The 20,778-nt window shown below is 34.0% G+C and overlaps 1 protein-coding gene across 2 annotated transcripts in view; it reads right to left on the reverse strand.

Annotated features, from left to right (window-relative positions):
* Positions 1-18,168: 18,168 nt before the first annotated feature.
* Positions 18,169-20,778, reverse strand: part of LOC134848466 (synaptosomal-associated protein 23-like) — a 28,070-nt gene continuing 25,460 nt past the window's right edge. For both annotated transcript variants that reach the window (XM_063865932.1, XM_063865933.1), the window contains exon 6: positions 18,169-18,421. In XM_063865932.1, coding sequence (XP_063722002.1) covers positions 18,270-18,421 — 152 coding nt within the window. In that variant the 3' untranslated portion in view covers positions 18,169-18,269. The remainder of the gene's footprint in view (positions 18,422-20,778) is intronic.

Here is a 20,778-nt window from a genome sequence, read left to right on the forward strand (position 1 = left end):
ATCCATCTACAAAAAGTTTTCTCGCTTGCTTTAATTGCTCGAAATTGAACTAAAACTGAAAAGTTTTAAACTAGTTCTTTTCTCAATTTTTTGAAAATGTTTTGCTGTCGTTCGAAGCAAAAATCAAGACTGAAAGAGCTTGAAATTGACAAACTACTTGAACCATTCCGATGATGATTTGCGGTACTTGAGTTTGCGCGGAAAACAGCAAAAAAAATCAAAACACATCCGAATACAAAGTTCCTCCACATTTTTTAATCAGTCAGGACAGCAAACAAAAAAAACTCAATTTGACAAATTACATCAAAAAACATCGCATCAAATCTCAATATACTCAAACTTATTATAACTGATTTCCACTGTATGTAAAACAAACCTTTTGTAAATGATAAATCCAAAAAGTTTTAAATCAGCATATTCTCGGGAAAAAGGATTCTTCTGCTGTGAATTGGAAAACACCGATTACAAAGTCCCTCCCATTTCAAATAGTCAGAACAAAAACAAAAGTTAAATTGAAACGGGGCCTCAAACTATTCGACTGTCTTTTAAAACTTCCTTTGGAAATTCTGTATAAAAAAATGATCTAATTAAAAAAACGCTGTTTCGTTATGCGTAGATTTTCTACCATTGTCCTCGAAATCTGGAACAACCGTTTTCTTTAAAAAAATAAAAAGTAAATCACTATTTAACTCGATTGCAATGTTAAAAATAAATCGCGATTGCAATGTTTTAGTTTGAAAACAACTGGACATTTCTATTATTTTAACGGCAAGTCTTGAGGAATAGAATGATCAAATTTTTTATAATCTAAAAGAACACTGCTAGTATATCAGGGCAAAACGCTGCCTATTCTGCTGCCCGTTGTTTGATCTCTATCAGTTTTTTTGGAAAAAAAATAATGACGAATTAAATTTTGAATTGTCAATATCAAATTTTGGCTATTTTTGTGCTTTTTATGAATCAATAAAAGACATAAAATGACTAATTAACTTGCTTGATTTCCCTTTTCAATATTTTTGCGGTATAATAACTTTTGTTATTCTTTCACCATCATAGATTAGTTATTCAGAAGTAACAGAGTCATTTACCTAGGATCAGTGTGCACGGAGGATAGTGGGTAGCTTACTCGGTTGGGAGATCCTTACTCCAGGTTCGATTTTCATTCAACAGCATTATTTTCGGAAAAAGTTTTGATTCCTAGCATATCTATTCCTCGTTTTTTTGAGTTTTTCCAAATCTACTAACTAGAATTTTCTTGAGGAGAGTGGAGCAATTTTTGTCCCCTTATGATTTCAGATCGTCCAGCAATTTATAGCCTCACAAAACTGCAGAAACACAGAAAAACACGGTAAAAACTTTTTACTTGGCTTGGCGAGGTTTTTTGAAAAAAAAAGTATTTTAAAATTTGTGTCGGTTTCCGCAAAAGCACAAATTGATTTTCTGAGATCTGGCAAATCATAGTAAGACCCTATTCTATCCAAAGTTTTTGCATTGCAAAAAATTTTTGCACTGTAGCCATGAGATCATATCGATGATGATGACAACATCCCCCCCTAAATCCGCTCACTGCTATTTTTTCAAAATCCATGAACATTACCGTCACAGTAACTGAGCTATGAATGCTAGAACGACATTTGAAATCGATATTTAAATGCATTAAGAGAATATTTCATGAAATAGTAATAGCTCTGACGCAGTTGTATGAGAAAATCACCCAACTTTAAAAGACTGGCATAAACAACCAGTCTTTTTTGGTGATTGTTAGTCTGCTCGATTTTTTATTGGACGAAGTGTTGGGTACCATTTTAAAATTAAAATATAGGTTTGACATTTTTTAGTTATACATGATGCATAAGTATTTCCAAAATTTTTTGTTGAGTACATAGTTGATTTTGTGACACAAATATTTATCAATTTTTTAGGCAATTGATCATTCCATCAAATAAATAGCTAAAAACAAACTTAAGTTTTCAAAAACGCTCAAAGCAGTATTTTTTAAAATTTAATTACTTTTTTTTCTAGCAATTCGTACTCAAAAATAGTTAGGTTAATGTATAGTCAAATTCAGAAAATCACGCTCTCATTGAACGTAAAATTCAATGATTTTTCAACTTCTTTATCACACCATTTCCATAGTGCAAAAAATGTTTGACAAGCTTTTTTTCTGAAGTAAGTTTTTTGAATACTTATGGCCTGTTTTTTATTTAAGGAGGTCACCCCTATTGATATAAAATAATTGATGAATCACCATTAGTTTTCATGTTAATGCAGTTTTCTTAATTTTCTTTTCATTTTTTCCGTCCACGTTTGAAATGTTCTGCTTTCATAGTTATTTTAATTACTATTATGGCTGATTGCTTGATACTTCGAGCTAATTTGTGAAGAACAAAACTCTTTGCACTAATCAGTGATGTTCATCGTACAAAATGTAATTCCTAATGACCAGGCTAAAGTATTTTTTCGAATCAGAATGTATCTAGTAAAATCCCCCCACCCCACCCTATAAAGACAGAAATGAACAGTTCAGCATGTACGAAACTCTTTCCATTGAAGCAAGTTTTTGCACTGTAGCCATGAGATCAAATCGATGATGGTGACAATATCCCCCCTAAATCCGCTCACTGACCATGTTGACAAAAATGCTGTTCTTCCATGAACATTACCGTCGCAGTAACTCTGAGCTATGAATGCTAGAACGACATTTGAAATCGATATTTGAACTGCTTGTACAGAATATATGTTGTATGAGAAAATCACCCAGTTTTCTAAGATTAGTTTTTTTGCTGATTGTTAAAGTCTGGTTGATTTTTTATTGGACGACATGTTGGGTACCAATTTTAATTTAAAAAAATAGGTACTTTTTTTAGTTATACATGATACAAAATTTTTTTATTTGAGTACAGAGTTGATTTTGTAACAGAAATATTCATCAACTTTTTTGGTACTTGAACATACTACCAAAAAAATAACTACTGACAAATTTAAGTTTTCAAAAATGCTCAAAGCTGAACTTTTTTAATTTTAATTCTTTTTTTTAGCAATTCGTACTCAAAAATAGCTAGGTTAAGGTATAGTCATTTCAGAAAACCACACTTTCGTAGAACGTAAGAATTGATGATTTTTCAACTTCTTTGTCACACAACTCCCATAGTGCAAAAATTGTTTGACGAGCATTTTTTGTGAAGTAAGTTTTTTGAAAAATTTTGGCCTGTTTTTTTATTTAAGGAGGTCAACGCCTATTATTCTATAATAGTTGCCGAATCACCATCAATTTGCCATAGGGTGGAATAGTTAACAAGATCCAAATTTATCTACCCGCACTCAGTAAAAAGAGAAACTATTCGATTATAATAATTATAATCGTGCTTTCACCAAAATTATAATTAATTATAAGCGCCAATTTTCGATGTTAAAACGATTTATAATCCATTATAAGGATAATAGTTTTGGTCAAATTTTAGTAAATTCAAATCAGTTTTACTGTTTTAAAATTTTTCCGAAAAACTTATAATCTCTTATAATCTATTATAATAGATTCTAATCCCTTTTTCTATCAAAATATTATCTGACAAAAAAAATCAATCATAATGGCTTATAATTCAGCTATTCTGCATAAAAACACAGTTAAAATTAAATATAATCTAAGTTTAAGCTATCAGCAGGTGTGGATTTTAGGTTGGGCGAATTTTCAAAAAATTTTCGAAAATTTTGTCGACTTTTTTTAGGTTGACTTATTTGACTCCAAGCTCTCCCGAGGCATTAAAAAGACCCTGCTATGGTCAAGTTTTGTGCGCCGCAAACAAAAGCATTAGATATCTCAAAATAGTATAAAAGATGGACCCTTTGGGTCGGCAGGGAGTCGAATCCCTGAGGGGAGAGGGGGCGTCCGCTGGTGATATAAGTACAAAATTATGGTATTTTTACTTCGGTAACCAACTGAAAAACACACAAACAAAACAAAAATAAAACGAAATGAAGCGATGATGTTTGTTAAAGAATAATAGATTATAATCCATTATAATGGTTTATATTTCAAAAAAAAGCTTTCAAAAAATAACAGATTATAATCGATTATAATGATATGCATTATAATCCATTTTTAATCGATTATGGTATATTAATTTCTCTTTTTATTGAGTGCGGGTAGACTCTGCTAGTATGGTATTTCACTCTTAACTACGTGTCTTTTTTTGGGTAAATGAGTTTTCGTGGTAAAAACATGCCCGAACTCAACTTTGTTTCTCAAAATTATGCGGCTGGAATAATTCACATTTAGGCCACTCCTATTTGTACAGTATGTTTGGCTGAACAAAGCCTGAATAGCCAGAGTTTGCAGTTTTGTTCCTGCTGAAAACACAGTTAAATTTGAAACAACTTAACCTAATTTGTTTAAACTCAATTAGTTAAATTCAACAAATATTGCATAAGTAAATCACTCAGAACCGAAATTTTCGAATATACAAATCAAGTTCAAAGTTGACCTTTATTTTCGAAAAAAGAATAAATAATAAAAATAAGGTTGCGGAAAGATCAGTCTGTTATGGATTAAGAAAGAGTGCTGAATGATTGCAGTATGGTTTTTAAGCTAAAAAAATCCATTAGCTTTTGTATAGGCGGTAGTAACTGCAAAAATTTTTTGAAGTTTTTAAAATTATAGCCTGAATCTCTTAAACCCAAACACGTGTTTAGATCTACTCAAAGTGCAGCACAAATTGTATTTTTCGAATTATTGACTATTCGATTCTTTAAGAGGTAACACCAGTTATGTAAATCTTCGTGTAAGTTATTTTTCAGTCTAGCGAACTTTCGAACAAATCCATGTTGTACCTTCCCTGTTGGCGCCACTTGCAAATAAACATCACATTCCAAATCAGAAGAGCTAGTCCCAGACCAGAAGCTGCACATGTAAATAAAATAAGCGACTCCGAGTCTACAACTGTCAAATAATAAATAGAAATCAAGCCCGCGATCAGAAAACCCATCGAGCATAAAAGCACCAAAGCCGAAAAGTAGCACCAAATGCGGGACGCCCAGCTTTGGGAAAAGACGCACGGAACCCATGTGCATTTGCAGGCTACTTTATAAACAACAACAGTGATTTTATGGCGAGATGGATTGCGTTCGTGGCTGGAAATGAGGTCTATAGATTGATGCGGGAAGTTGCCCGAGTCATGATAGGTTATTGGCTCCGAGGTTTCAACTCGCGTGACATTTTCACAGCGGATCGCATTGTCAGTCGGTCCATTCGGAAAAGAATCGGACGAGCCGACTTCAGACGAAGTTGAGTTAGGAGATGATGTCGATTTCGCAGTCGTCGGGTCAGATGCTTCGATGGATTCCGAGTGGAGAAGCCGAATGCTCTCGGGTGCAGTGTGATAAGAGGGATGGTGGAGCTCGGATGACAGAGAACTGTAGCTATTCATCGATTTATAAAGACACGTAACATCTGCGTGATCTCGAAAAGACATCGCGAACGAAATTCGGACAATTATACGTCTGCGATTTAACTTTATCGAAAAAGACCTCGACTGAATAAATTACTATCATGGATTTTAAGCTCCGAATAATTGATTATTGTGACCCATAATATTCAAAATTTGAACCGATTAACTCTACTTATCCATGTTCTTCATAAATGTTTGCGTCACGAATTTGAATCAATTCCTGAGTATGTCAACCTGTTTTGTAAGATCTTGTTTATTCAATACGAACATTACAATTTGTAAATATCATAAGTAGAATTAGTTCATCACTGTATGGTTAGCTGTATTACCTTTTGACAATTTTCGTCTCAGATTTTGTTGAAAAAAATCAAGGTTGATTTTTAGCCTTGCTTTTCGAAGTCGGCATGAAGTTAAAACAATAGGCTTGTTAACCAAATTTATTTTGATTGTATTCATATAATTTTCGTAACAAGGTTGAAATCTTATCGTCGAGGGCACATTATGAAATCAAACCATTCGTAAAGAAATGAAATTAGGGAAAAACTGCATGCATGACTTGTTTTTTTCGAATTTTTTTTTTAATTTCATGTTTTTTGTCAGGATCTTTCAAAACTCCAGTGACTTAAGCTGCAATTTGAAACTTACATATTACGGTTTTATAGGTGGCGTCCCTCATGCTTGAAGGACGGAATGCTTGAAATTAATTTTAGCTTACTTTCAGCCAATCAGAATTGAGTATTCAAAATCTCAAAGTAAATCGCAAAAATCTTAAAATAAGAAAATAAATCTAGGCCATTAGTGTTAATATTGACCGATTAGATAATAAGCAGATGAGTTTTCAAGACTGAAAATTTCTTTTGATTTTGAACTCATTAATCTTGATGATTACCTAAATAGTAATGCGGTTGTAACCCGCAATTTGCAACAATTTGATTATTTTCCACTGATTTAATACATTTTCTGTTAATATTGACTTCGATTTTGTGAGACAGGCATTTAACCAATAGAAACGCCCAGCGATTTTGATTGGTTGAAATTTTTCAAGCATTCGGTCCTTCCAAGCATGAGAACCCTCCCCGTTTTATATCGTCTTTTGCCTTTGAACGTTTAGCTGGTTTGAGCTCCCATTGCAATTAAGCGATGGAAATTTGTGAAAACAGTGATCGCCATCACAGAATTAGCGCTAAATTTTTACGCAAGCAGCTAATTTCAGTAATAAATTACCACTGAATCAGAGCTGAAAAATCAAAAAATTTTACCGATGAGTCAGCAATGAATTTGCGCTCAATTAGCGATGACTTAGCGATTTTTTATCAGGCTACAAATTTTTCCTCCTTCTCCGCTTACCGCAGCCGTTTTTGCATAGTTACCTCGTTACTCGTTACCCCCCGTTCCCCCGCCCCCCACGCCCCGTAAACACCCCCCGTTCCCCTCCCCCGTTCCCCTCCCCCGTTACTCAAAGTAAAGGGGATGGGTGGTTTTCGTTTCTACCCCTCCATTTTATTTTTCACGGCTTTTGCATGACCTCCCTCCCACTTACCCCCCTCCCCCACTCCACCCCTATAGTAAATGGGGTGGGAAGGGGTTGACGGTTGACACAAAAAACTTGAGTGTTATATGAAATGCCCCCAGGGGCGTGGGATAAGGAATGTGTGTGGTCGGAAGAGATGTCCCCCTCCCATATTTATCCCCCTGTCCCAATTCCGGGCTCTTTTTCCTTCCTCCTCCCCCCCCCCCACCTCACTAAAACATGATTTTTATGGTGTAACGAGTTGTTTTACAAGGTTAATTATGAATACCAAATATGTTTGTCATGGCCTAATTAGTCTGCACGTCAATTTTTATGATAATCGGACAAAGTGAACACTAACTTCAAATGTAAAAAGTTGCAGGTGGGGGGGGGAAGGAAAAAGAGCCCAAATTTTATACTTGAAGCTACTGTTCACTTTGTTCGATTGTCGTGAAATTTGACATGCAGACTGATTAGGCCATAACAAACATATTTGGTCTTCATAATTAACCTTGTAAAACCGCTAGTTAGACCATAAAATTCATATTTTAGTGAGGTGGGGGGGAAAGGAAAAAGAGCCCAACTCCGAATTAAACCCCTAAGTCTAAAGTGAATCCGAAAAATTTGGAAATACAAAAACGAATAAAGAAAATATTTGACAATTCGCAAACATGGGAATGCATCTGGCGCAGAAACCGAGGGGAGCAAATGTGATGAAACATCTGAGAAGATAACAAAAGAGATGGACACTTTGTATTTGGTTTGATATAAAACATACATAATAAGTGTTTACAGTACTTAAGTGTGTGATTCTCTAATTTAATTTCTAATTTAATTTAATTAGAATTGAGTCATCCAGGTTAAATTTTCAAAAGCTTTCTGCAAGTAAAACAAAAATTGGTAAATACCGATGCCGATGCCGTTGAAAGACAACATTGACAAAAAAAATATATAAAAAACAGTGGAAAACGAAAAAAAGTTTCGTAGTTATTTTTTTGTCTGACTGTTTTATTGATAACTGCAGGCGCAAATTGTAACATTTTCTACCAAAATCACTATAAGTGGAACATGTAGCGATCGCGGGTGATATATTACAATAGGTGGTAGATGCAACTGCTTCAACTCAGCTGAACAAAAAAACGGTTCCCACCGGATTTAAACTCCAACCAATAGGCCTTTTAACAGGTGTTTTAGGCACTATGCCAACTAAAACAAACTAAGCCGTGACGAGATTAGACGCAAAAACATAACAACAATTGAAGAGTTTCGATTTTAAGAATTCTATTTTATCCCGGTGGAATTCCTCATACGCGAAGGACCGAATGCGCAAAAATAAAAATCAGCCAATCAGATTTCAGTAATCTAAAATTTGGAAAGAAAGTAAACATATCTAGGGGTTGAATATTGATACTGGCCGAATATTAAAAACGGCAGGAATATGCAAAATTTTTAAATTGTCACTGACTGCCGCCGAATTGGAACAAATTTTATATTTCAAGGGTATATCGCTATGAAAGAAGCAAAATATTGCTATATTTAATTCATTTTAATTGAATGGCAATTGCTTTTTTTTTAAAAGTTGACATTCGGCTTATTTTGTTTTCGATCTTTCGCTCACGAGTTTTTTCGCCCCATTCGGTCCTTCGCACATGAGAATAGCCCCCTTTTATCCCCTCTCGCTCTTATTTTAGTGCCTGTAATAATTGGCTGTATGCGCAGAGGTCAACTCCCACTGGGAACATTTTTTTGTTTTGTCTAGACTGAGACTAGTAAAATAGTAAACCTGTCACTTCTTGGAACATATAACCCGATCTAAGGTATTTGTACACAAAAAAACAAGGTATTCATAGGGCAACTCCTTTTAGCAATGCAACCAGGGCATAGAGAAAATTTCATAAGTGGAAAAGAAGAAGCTTACAATTATACCGACTTTGGGATCTTTATCTTTGTGACGAAGTCAACGTAGTATCAACGAAGCATGTTATTGCACGAACAGAAATACAAGAGGTCCGAAATTGAGCATACATCCCTAGATTAGAAAATCTGAAAAATGATGAACCGAAAAATTCGCAAAACTATTTCTTGATCCCAAGAAATAACTTTTTAAACAAAAAATACTGCTACAGACCAAATCATAAGACAGTTAAGTCAAGTCGAACTCCACTTTGAGGAAAAATACACCAATGATTAATTTGAGACACAAGAGCGATGTCTCAAATTAATTTTTTCTGAGATGGGTTAAGATCATTCACAAGTGTGTCGGGCTTTTTAAAAACGTCTCAATGGAAGAACTTAACGTAACTCTGAAGACATGAAGAAAACCATCATAAGTTTCATGTTTTGATTTCAAGCAGTATGATATTAAAAAAGACAAAAAAATTGTGTTCGAGGTAATTCATAATGAGTGCTTCAAAATGTTTCAACAAACAGTTCAAGTTGAGATTTTTATCCCAAGCACAGGAAGAAACTCGGAAGTATGGACTAAAAAGTAAGCGCGTGTTTTCGGCAGCAAGTTTTTGGCAGAAAAGGCTATTTCGCTCAAAGTATGACAACAGGCGTTTTTAGGCACTTTTTGGAAAATGATGACCAAAAAATCGCGTTGTTTTGGCGCGCGCCCTCCCCTCAAAATCTCAAGTGTTCAAATAGGCTCCCTGTGTTCAAATGGGGTCAAAAACCTTTTATGCGGCGGTTATGGACCACAAAGCATTATCGTTCCTCCTAAACTGGAGGAATAGAATAACAACATTATTTTCAATATATTGGCCAACTGGCTAGGTTGACTCATTTTTTTTCGCATTGAACATAAAATCAGGACCGCAAAAAGAAGCTTTGCTCTATAACTCCCAGAATTCTGAGATCTGTCTAATTTACCAACCAATACGAAAAAGTCGCATACCATGACGGAGGCCAGTTTTTTCATTCCTGTAGATAAGCAAAAATAACGCTTCAATTAAAATTTAGTTTTTGTTTGAAATCAAGTATTATTGTTATTGGAACAAAAAAATGGTTTTTAATCTCATTTGGTTCTTATTTTTTGACCCTCTAACGAGAGTCAGCTTCTTTGTTGTAACGTTAGTAAAATCATCTGACATTGTGACCAAAAACTTTTTTCAGGAAAAAAATATGCTACTGAAAGAAAAAAGTAATTCAGCCTTCATTTTCCGTGTCATGTTTCATCCGAGTTTGATAATGTGATCTGAAAAGTTCAAAGTTCAAGATTATGCCGTGAGGTAAGAAAAAATTTTGAACCAAGGATTACAACAGTACAAATACAACTGATGCATCATGTGCCACACCTTCAACCATGCAAAATAAACCAAAAGAGAAAGACAAGAGAATAATAGAAAATTCAGCGCAAAGCTTTCAATCAATGCAATGTCTGCTATTATTAGTTTTTATATTACTTTTAATTCAAAACTAAAAAATTAATTTCTGATTTGAGAGTTAAAAATTTTGATTATTTTTTTTTGTGTTTGTAGTCTGTGTCATTATAATTATAATTCATATGTTGAAACTTCTCAATACAACTAATATTCAAGCACAAAACTAACAGCATGGTTAAATCAGGTTCAACTGTTGACTTTGCGTTGAATTGGAAACAAAGTTTCTTCCGGTCCGAATAAAAAGATTAAATTAGCCCTTCAAGTGTTAAGAAAACTTTCAAAATGGTGATTTATAGGGTGCTCACTTGTTCCTTAAAAAATGACAAGAACTTAAAAAAATTGTGGAGATCTGCTGCCTGGACCATATAGCAAAACTGCTAAATGGAAGTGTTTTTGAATTTTGAGTGGAGAATAATTTAGCTTAAGATAATTTAATTTTTTTAAGATATTGAGTTCAATTTTTAAAACTATTAACTAATTTTGTTTGTTGTAGGTCTTTCACTTGTAGCTCTTCAAGTAATTACAGTATTTCAATTGAAAATAATTCAAGTCCAATTATCATGTCAAGTCAAATCAATTTATTTCCAGTAAATTACTCATCTCATACAGATATATTTTTGTCTAAATTGAAATTAGGCTGGCAGTTCGTTCAAAAGACCAAACTACCTTTTTTCCAGTAATGTTGCAAAAAAAAATTTTCTTACGGTTTTTTAGCCTGTTATTCAATTCGATGGATTAAAAAAGAATGAAAATTAGACCTAAAGTTTTTAGATGGTGGGCCAACAAGCCGAAGTGCCAAACTGTAAAAAAAATTCATTCCAACCAGCCGAAATTTACTATATATTGACGACAGTTGTTTTTATTCATGACTGAAGGTTTCGCTGGATTGTTTCAAAGCTTTTTTTTCTCGTTGCCCCGAAAAAACTGCTTACATGTTTTTGGGACCAAGTGTAGGTCTTTTTTAATGCAATTCCCACAGTTGTTATGCAATTGTTACGTAATTTTGATGTAATTTACGTACTTCTGATGTAATTTTGGCTTCAAGATATGGCGGTTTGTAGATATGGTGGTCTTTCGAAAATCCGCCGCTCGGTACACAAAAAATGGAAGTATAAGCTAACTTTTGCTCCATGGGAAATAATCTGTTCACCCTAATCCGAACAAATAATTCATCACCTCCATTAAGATGAGCAAAACATGACTCAACTCGTACTGTCAAGAAATGTTTAGCAATCTTTTTATACTGATAGTTTTGCAAAGACTTATCAGTCTAAATGTTGCTAAAATCTGTATCAAAATTGCCAAAAAACAGATGTAAAACGATTTAAACTTTGTTGGAACCGATTATATTAACTGCATTTTTGTATCAAACAAAATCGATTGAAATTGATTAGAATTGATTTTGTTTGACACAGAAAAGTACTTAAATCAATCGGTTTCAACCAACTTTAAATCGAGTTACGTCCAATTTTGGCAATTTTTTGTTCCATTTGATAGAGATTTTAGCTGCACTTAAACCCTAAAAATCAGTTTGTTTCTTTTTCATCCACCACTTTTCATTCTCATGTTTTTGCAGTTAGAAGTAGATTATGTGTTTTCAATTGTCCTTTCGTGTTAATTTTTGACCAGTTTCCTAAATATTAACCAATTTTATTAAGTTTTCACGATCAGTGTCCACAATAGTAGAAAAAAATTGTGATTGATTAAAATTGATCATAGTATTTTTTGACCAACCAATAAAAGCCGTTTTTATCAAGTATAATGAATTATAATTTTTTAAAAAAATTATCTTTAATGTATCAATAGAATGTAGTGTTTTCACAAATTAACTGTCGCTTTCTCAGCACACGTTTTATAAAAAAAAAATTGCAAAAATGAGGCTTTTTTCCAATACAATTTTTTAGTATCTCAATTTTTTTGACATTTTGTTACACTTACACTCCGTTATCCACTATTATTCTACTCTTGTGTTCAATCTTATGTTTAGCTTCCTTCCCTTTAGACCTCGGGGGGTTGGTTACTGGACGTAACGCCCAAATATTTTGATCCCCCAGTTTAAGCTCCCGCTTCGCGGGTGAGGTTAAACTTTGGAGGTGGTAAGCTAGGGGAGGTTAAAAACAAGAAGGGGTAAGGAAGGGGTGGAAAGGTGTGTGGGGAGAGGGTATGGGCGGAGTCAGATGGGTGTGTCAGTGTGGAGGGTGGATAAGAACGGAAGGTTGTCCATCTTTGGGAGGAAAGGGTTGTTGTTTTAGTATACATTTTCGTTCGGGTTCTATTTTTGCAGAAGTTTTTCATATTTGCAAAAAAATGGTTTTTATGGATTGTATGAACAAAAATTGGTCTAATATAAGGAAACCAAAAATGGATTACAATAGTTTATTTGGATTATAATGAATTTTGGATTGCTGAAAAAAAATTGATTATAATCCCCTACATCCATTTTCATAGTTAGATGGGTAATGAAAATCAGTTATATGGATTAAGTTTTTTGGCATTATTATTCATTACAAACGATTTCCCCTGAAACTCTAATGCGAATAAAAACAAATAATTTGTAATTTTGTATCAAAAATTAACTGTTCTTCATAAATTTTTCACATTTGTGTTTTCATTATTTTAACATATTAAATTTAGAACAATGATGTTTATGAAAACTGAAGACAATTTGCATAATTCTACTTTTCATTACCGCAGGAACCCTTAGGTTTTCAAAATCGAAAAGAGATTCCCTTGTCCTCAATAACTAACTCGTCGAGTGACTAAAGAGTTCCTTTCTTGGGTGACTCGCTTCGATAAAGATTTTTCTTTGCTCAAGTTTCGAAACAAAATTAAAAAGTTAAACCAAATCTGTTGAAGTTTTGATGGGTTTTAGTATAAAATGCTGATTTAAATTAACCGGACGAAACGAATAGCAGTAATAAACTTCGCCGTGTTTTTCTTAAATTGCGTTAAGATTATTAAAAAAAAAACGAAGGGAACAAAAGTTGCTTAGTTTTTTACCAATTTATTTCGCGAATTTTGTAACCAAAAATTTGATCTTTTGAGTTTTTTTGCAAAAATCATTGCGAATGAAATAAGATTGAGATTTTTTTTGCCGTAACGTTCGTTCAAATACTTTGTATTATCTGTACAAAATTGATTTAAATCGATTTCATTCCCAATATTGTCAGTGCGGGAAACCACGAGAAGCAAATGGTGTGCGTGTATACTTGAGGATCTAGCAATAAAAATAGCTTATTGAGCGAAATACAAAGAGCCATGTACAATTTTTACCACACAACAAAATAATCTTACGGGTGAGGCCGATTACGGCTTGTGGCCTTGTGTTGCAATTTTTTGGTCCCAAGGGAACAAACTGACGGCTCTTTGAACCAGTGTTTTATGGTTTCTTACGCACGTCAAAATGAGTCTTCTCAAAGAAAATTGAACTCCCGATACCTTGAGTAGAATGTCGATGAATAATTTTTGTAGAAATTTGACTTTCCTACGGCTTATAGGTTTTGTCTCGCCCAAAAAAATTAAGTGAACAAACTTGTGGGTGATGAGTAAATTTTGCAGTTTTTATGAAAATTTATTAGCCTTAATCTAATGGCTAAATTTTTATGTGCAAAAAAGTGACTCAATTTTTGAACATTGATGAGCAAATTGATCAGTTAGTTTCGTTTTAGTGTTTTAAAACCTTTCAGAAAGAAATTCTACTTAAATAGCTAAAATGCTAATTTTTAAGAATCTCGAGACAGTGCCATTTTTTTACTAACTTTTTCTCACTATTTCTACCACCTTTAAAAAAGTAGAAAAAATTAAAGAATCAATTAATTGTTTGTAAACAATTTAATTTTGGCTTTACATGATTATTTAAATTGTCAAAATAACCTGATCAGACTATAATTAGTTGGCTAAAATTCCGCTACTGCCTTACCTGGATGATATTGCTCCTTCGGAGACTCCGCGTACCTTATTTTTTTTAATCTGAAAGCTATTGATGACTTGAGTTCAAAGAAATACGCAAAATTATGCAATTTGAAATTTACCAGTTCGGCAACTTGGGAAAAGTAATGCTGTGTTTTGTGATTTACCCCTTATGAGGCCATTTATTCCAACTCAAAAATTGTTTCAAATTGTATTAAGGCATACCAGTTACTCTAATTAATACGTTAGTTTAGCAACCTGAGATAATTAAAGTCCGATAAATTGCGTTCTAATAACATTAGTAAATAGTGGATAAAATAGTAGAGACAACTCATTTGGTTTTTATCTATAAGGAAACTGGTGGCTAAGACATCCTTATGTACTTTACATAGCGAGTCGGTAGTAAAAATGAAGAACAAACGGGAAACAATTCTTCTGTTTTTGGAAATTTTTCCAATTGTTCATCCGACAAGTTTTTATTTGGCCTTACAGGGCAGAATAAATCAAGGCGTCGTTAGAAGAGTAGCCTTGTTGTTCCGACTTTCGATACGAAAGTAACGGAATATTTGTGCTCGGGGTGGGTTTTTTTTTCTTCAGACAAATTTCGACTTTTTAACTAGCCGTTTTTGACGCAATTTTTTTTTATATCATTCGAAAGCTGTTATTGTCTTGAGCTTGAATTTGAAAAGATATTTCACCAGTGATCTTTTTTTGTAAAGTTATGGGGGTTTAAAGAATGCCATTTTGGCCAATTTGGGACACTTAACGCGCGATAAATTTCGCGCTACTAACGCGTAAGCGAGATTTAATCCGTCTTAGAAATCGTTCCAAATTGGTTGAAAGAAGCTGATTTGCCATAATTGATTTGTTACACGCATCTGTTTCTTTGGCAGGCTCCAATCTAAGCGTTTTCAAAATAGTCCGATATACTCTGAAATTCCATTGAAGTACAGTCTTTTCGGAGCTCTCGGATTGCGAAGGTTTAATTGTCAACGGGAACGAACGCTGAGCAAACCATTTTTCTGACCTTTAGGCGAAACTATGATTTTATAAAAGAACCAACTAACTGTAAAAAGGAGGCATTAAACTCTGTACAGGTTTCTGGTTGGAAAATATTTTAATCTCATTTAGTATATTTTTTTAAGAAGTTCAAATTTAAAATTGAGTTCAACCAGTTACTCAGACTACCTGATAGGAGGTTGCACCCTTCGCCGCCTAAGGCATGATAAGAATATCAGTGTAACTGTCTAGCCAGTGTGGGGTGGGGGAGGGGGGTCAACCCTTTATTTGATATCTTTTTGACCGCCTTGAAAATCCTAAGCTTCGGGTCTGCTCTCATATAAATTGGTTAGTTTCTATCCTTTTGTACTTTATATGGCGTGTGGGGAGATGATTTTCATTAAAGAAATTCAAATTTTAGAAAAAAAAATGTGTCATTTTATTTTATTACATTTACTTTTTTTGTTTTCTTTTGCTCCATAAACCTCAGAAGGCATTCGGAACATTCAGGGATTCGCCCTGATACGAGCAGTCTTGTTATTTGGCCTTGCAGGGCAGAATAAATCAAGGCTTCGTTAGAAGAGTAGCCTTGTTCCGGCTTTGTGATTGGTGTTGATTTTTCCTGACTAAATTTGACTTACAAACTAGTCATGTTCGAATGGTGTTCATTCGAAGACCATTCAAAAAATACTGTCGTGAGCTCGAGTTTTTTGGAAAATAGCTTGTTTGGATACAATGGGAAAAGTAAAACGCGTTTTGTTTCGTTCTTTTACCGCGCAAACGGCTATTCAATCCGGTTCAAAATCATTCCAAAGAGACTTGAGGCAAGCTAGAAGGCTTTTTTAATGCATTGTTTTTGTTCTTTAAGTAGCCTTTGCTACAATATATTCAAAAATACATCAGACATAAATTAAATGGCCTTCCGCATACCGCACTTCCGCACATCCTTTAAGAGCGGCTGCAGAGGAACGAGATGGCTAATTCATGGATTTCCACAAGACGCACTACTGTCACCGATGCTCTTCCTTTTTTACATCAATTCGGTAGCCCTCAGAGGCTCTTAATTCAATCTTCGCCGATGATCAGACGATTTGGGCCAGCAATCACTCGAAAGAGAAGCCCTCAGAAGAGTCCAATCTGCAATCTTTCTTCATATCAGACGACAACTGGACTTCCTAAACCGCCCAAAATGAGATACAATGAGATACAGTCCCCGGCCACATGGAGATCCCTGAAACTTGATTGCAGACAAACTAGCTAAGAAACCACAATCCTGAAAGGTGATCAAAGATCAAATACTTTCAAGAGTGCAAAAGCCGTGATAGAAAGATCTATCACCGATAACACTCCAAAACACGCTGAAATCGCAGCTGTCCACGGAAGTTACTCAGCAGAACGCGACGAAGCCGTACTGTTTAACCGGAGAGATACAGAAGGGGAGCTGGGGGAGCGAAGTTTTTACTAGACTACACTTCGCCACACACAAACAAACAAACAAACAAATAAATGAAAGCAACAACAAATCTAAAAAGAATAATTGTTTTTTGATTTTTCATCAAAGTTTAAAGTTCTTAATGAGATGATGAATCGCTTCGATTTTAACGCGTGGTCAGAATGGCTAGATTTTTGAGCAGTCTTGTTGCTGATACGAGCAGTCTTGGTACAGATTTATATTCATTAATCGTTCTCGCACTTTTTCAAACAACCCTATCTATATCTGCGTATTTTAGTTGTATGTTCCGATTTTTAAAAAGCGAGGAATTATATGTGAAGCAGTTAAAGCTTTCACAGACCAGTTATGGACAGTCGAGTTTTTTAGTGTTTTGTCCTGATATACGAACAGTTTTGTAATAGGGTCTTTTTTATTTTAATATATAATGCCGCAGTCATCCTCTAACTATTTCAACAAATAACTGGTCTTCAGACTCCGTGGAAGGACTGGAGTAATATTTCCAAATAAAAATAATTCCTGAAAGAAATGTTGATCCCATAAATCCAAAGAAAATGACGTATACGCAACCTGCAACAACCAGAAAAGCAATCAAAAAATGACTGAAGCAAGTAACTTTGAAAAGACAATAAGAGTAGATGAATACAAAAAAATGACTCTAAAACCTTTGCTGACTTGCGATTTGGGGATATGGACAAAAACTTTGCTTAAAAACCACTTAAACCAAAATCTTTAGATTTTTTTGAAGTTAAATTTGAGAATTGCTTAATCACATTTTTGTCGTACAGGCTACCAAGCATCACTTCCAAAGGTCACCAAAGTCCTCTCATTTTTAATGATTAGATAATTTCAAACCCTTATTTTTCTCCCAAGAAAATTATTACAGGTAAAAATTTATTTAGCTCAAGCTGTTAATAGCTTATCTGTAAAAAATTTGCTCGCAAAAGTTGTTGGGTTAATAGCCGAAACAATTGTCCTGGAAAAAAACACCCCTGGCACCAAAAAAAAACAAAAAAAATATCATTAACGTTTCTAATAGCTGTTGCTCAGTTATAGTGAAGATTCAATGAAAAACGAAGTGCTTTCGGACACATTTGAAAATTCACCTAATTTTTTCATTCATTTTATGCCGTGAAAATTTTTTTGACCAAAAGTTGTTTTGTTATATTTTTGTATTGATTGTAAAAATTTAATGTTGATTAATTGAAAATATCCTAATAAATATCCTAATAAATAATCTAGCATAATAAATTTGCACTTTGATTGAATTCATGACTCCATAGTCAACATAAGATAGCCATGTGAATTCTAAACTAATTTCTTGTACATCAAAAAACACAATAAGACAAACAGACCAGTTAAGAAAAACTATTATTGCGCGTCATTTTTGGTCGTTTTGCGAGGGCGATTTGCAATAGCAGAGAATTCATGTGACCGAAAATTTACGAAGAAGTTAACTGAAATAACTGCTTTGATTTTTTCAAACATAAATAGAGAAACTAAAAATAAAAAATACTATAATTTTTAAAATAAACAACAGCAACTAGAGCCGACTTAATAAATTAGAGTCAACTTCAGTGTAATAGAATGTCAGCTTTTCTGTTTGCCTTCTCCACTTGATTTCTGTTCACGCATATTTTTTTCGCCAGTCGCTCCGTTTGAGAGTTCTGATTGGTCAATTCACTTGAGATGTCCAGTGACATCTGCTTCAGGTTAGACACCATATCTAAAAAAAACTTCAACTTCAACTTCAGCTTCATTAAAAAGTCTATAAATAAGAAAAAAAGTTAAGCAGGAAAAGACAAGTGAAAATACCATGATCCGGGTTGAGTTTCCTCGCATCGTACAGCTCAAAAATTAAGAGTGGAAAAGTTTAATTCAAGTTCGCTTTCATAAACCTGCATTAACTGTCACGTCAATCATATAGAGATACCATAATCCTGTCACGTCAATTATATATCTCTATATTACTTTATTTTGCTCAGGTGAAATTGATTTTTCACTAATTACGACAACGTTAGCAGACTTTCGGGCAGACGGATTGGACAGTTATTTTTTTCAGAAACCCAATTTTAAAGAACCCTTTTTTTGGCTGAGCTCTTCAAGATCGTTCTAAGTGCAATCGATCCCAATTAGACTATTATTGAGGTGTAAGAGCGTGAAAAAGATGTCCAATGGCAGAGAAAATTTTGGCATAGAAAAGTTATATAGTTTCCATTTCAGATCTAAACTGTACACAGCAATTTACCAGCAGATGATCGCAATTGAATCATTTTCTAGTTTTTCATTGTGGATATCTCAAAATTAAAAAAAAATAAATTTGACCATGAAAAGGAGAAAAAGTCTAAGAATTGAGATTTTGATCCCCATAACCTTTAAGGCCATAGTTTCCTTCACACGAGAGCGGTTGAACAAAATGCTGTACAGCAGAACCAAATATACTAAATCAAATAACTATTATGAAATTTGTTGATTGAGCATATTTTCAAATTCAGAGCCAAAATACTGATTACATTATAGAGTTCCGCAATTGAAAAACCAATAGTTTTTAAATGCAATACCAATCAACTGAACAAGTTTATTATTAGATATAATCTCCCTGTGCATCAATTTAATGTTTATCCAATTCGTGATAAAACTTCTACATCATTTTGAACTTTTCAACTCCAGAAAAGTTAATGAGTTTTTAAATGTCAAGAGAGGCAAATCAAAAATTCGTCTGAAACAGACAAATTAAAAGCAAACTCTTGACCTGGGCAAGATCAAAACTTTTGCCAGCATCCATGATTGAATGGTTTTTTGCCATCAGTCCTTAATCTAAAATAATTGTTCATGCATCCCTTGTCTCTTATGAGACAATATTGGTGTGTTTTGAGAAGACTTCTTGTATCAAGGCAAAACCTTAAATGTTACGACGGAGCTTTAACGTCTGTGGAATAATTTTCGTTTTTTTAAATGACATATTAATGACTATTAAAAAGCAAATGATATATTTAGCATTTAGTTACATAATATTTCGAGCGACTCTGTTTAGTTTGGACTTGGCAATGGATTCTGAGTCAATGCAAAAACGGCAAAGTGATAAATATCCCAAACTGGCTATTATAAAACCCTCATAACTTTGCAGAAAAGATCTAATGTGAAATAAACTTTTTTAAAATTTGAGCCAGGGACGGATTTAGGGGGGGACGCTCCCCCCTCTGGGATTCGAACCCCTCGCCAACCAAGGGGTCCCCGTTTTGGGATTTTTTATGATAGCCATTTTTGGCCGACCAACTCTAAAATTTTTCTGAAGACGCCTTTGGCGCCAATATATACTAATTGTGAAGGGGAGACTTTTTAACCTGTTTTTTTTTGTTAAAAAATGGTACAAGTCAACCTGCCCTATTTTAACCAATTTTTTTTTGTCAGAATAGGGTATTTATAAGGTTCTGGGAGCGCTCCAAAAATCAGTTTGGTCGACCTAAAAAAAGTCGACAAAAATTTTGAAATTTTTTCTTTCAAACTTGTTTTTCTTTGATCACACCGCGCGATTGGACGTGTTTAGAGTCTCAAACTGTTTTATTGAGGCCCAAATTCTGGCTTTATTTCAACATGGAACAATTTAGATAGCCAGTTACGCGTGTTATAACAACTTAGCATATCAACCGTTATTTCTTCCGAATTTTTCAAATAGAAAAACTTCATGCTCCCACAATTATACAAAAAATGACTGAAAGTAAAAATTTTTTACTGAAAAAAAAAAACAAATTACCCAAACATATTTTTTCGGTATTTTCTTTGAAAGTCGGAAAAAACATAGATAATAATCATCATAGCTACCAATAGAGTCGTGAAAAGAAGAAAAGGATATAACTAATTAGCTTTACTTTTAATATTATTTTCATTTAAAAAAGCTGTGTTTTGAAATAAAAGGATCCACTGTTTAAGCTCATTTTCATTATAGTTTCAAAACTCAGCGTGAAATTTCTGTTCGGCATTTTTGGCAGTTCCTTTCTGCTTCTTTTTTGTTGATATGGACTAAAAAATTATTTTGCCCAATTAACCGAAAATCACCAACCTCATGTAGATTGTTACAAATTT

Source organism: Symsagittifera roscoffensis, chromosome 6 (genome assembly GCF_963678635.1).
Source record: "Symsagittifera roscoffensis chromosome 6, txSymRosc1.1, whole genome shotgun sequence".
Lineage (NCBI taxonomy): Eukaryota > Metazoa > Xenacoelomorpha > Acoela > Convolutidae > Symsagittifera > Symsagittifera roscoffensis.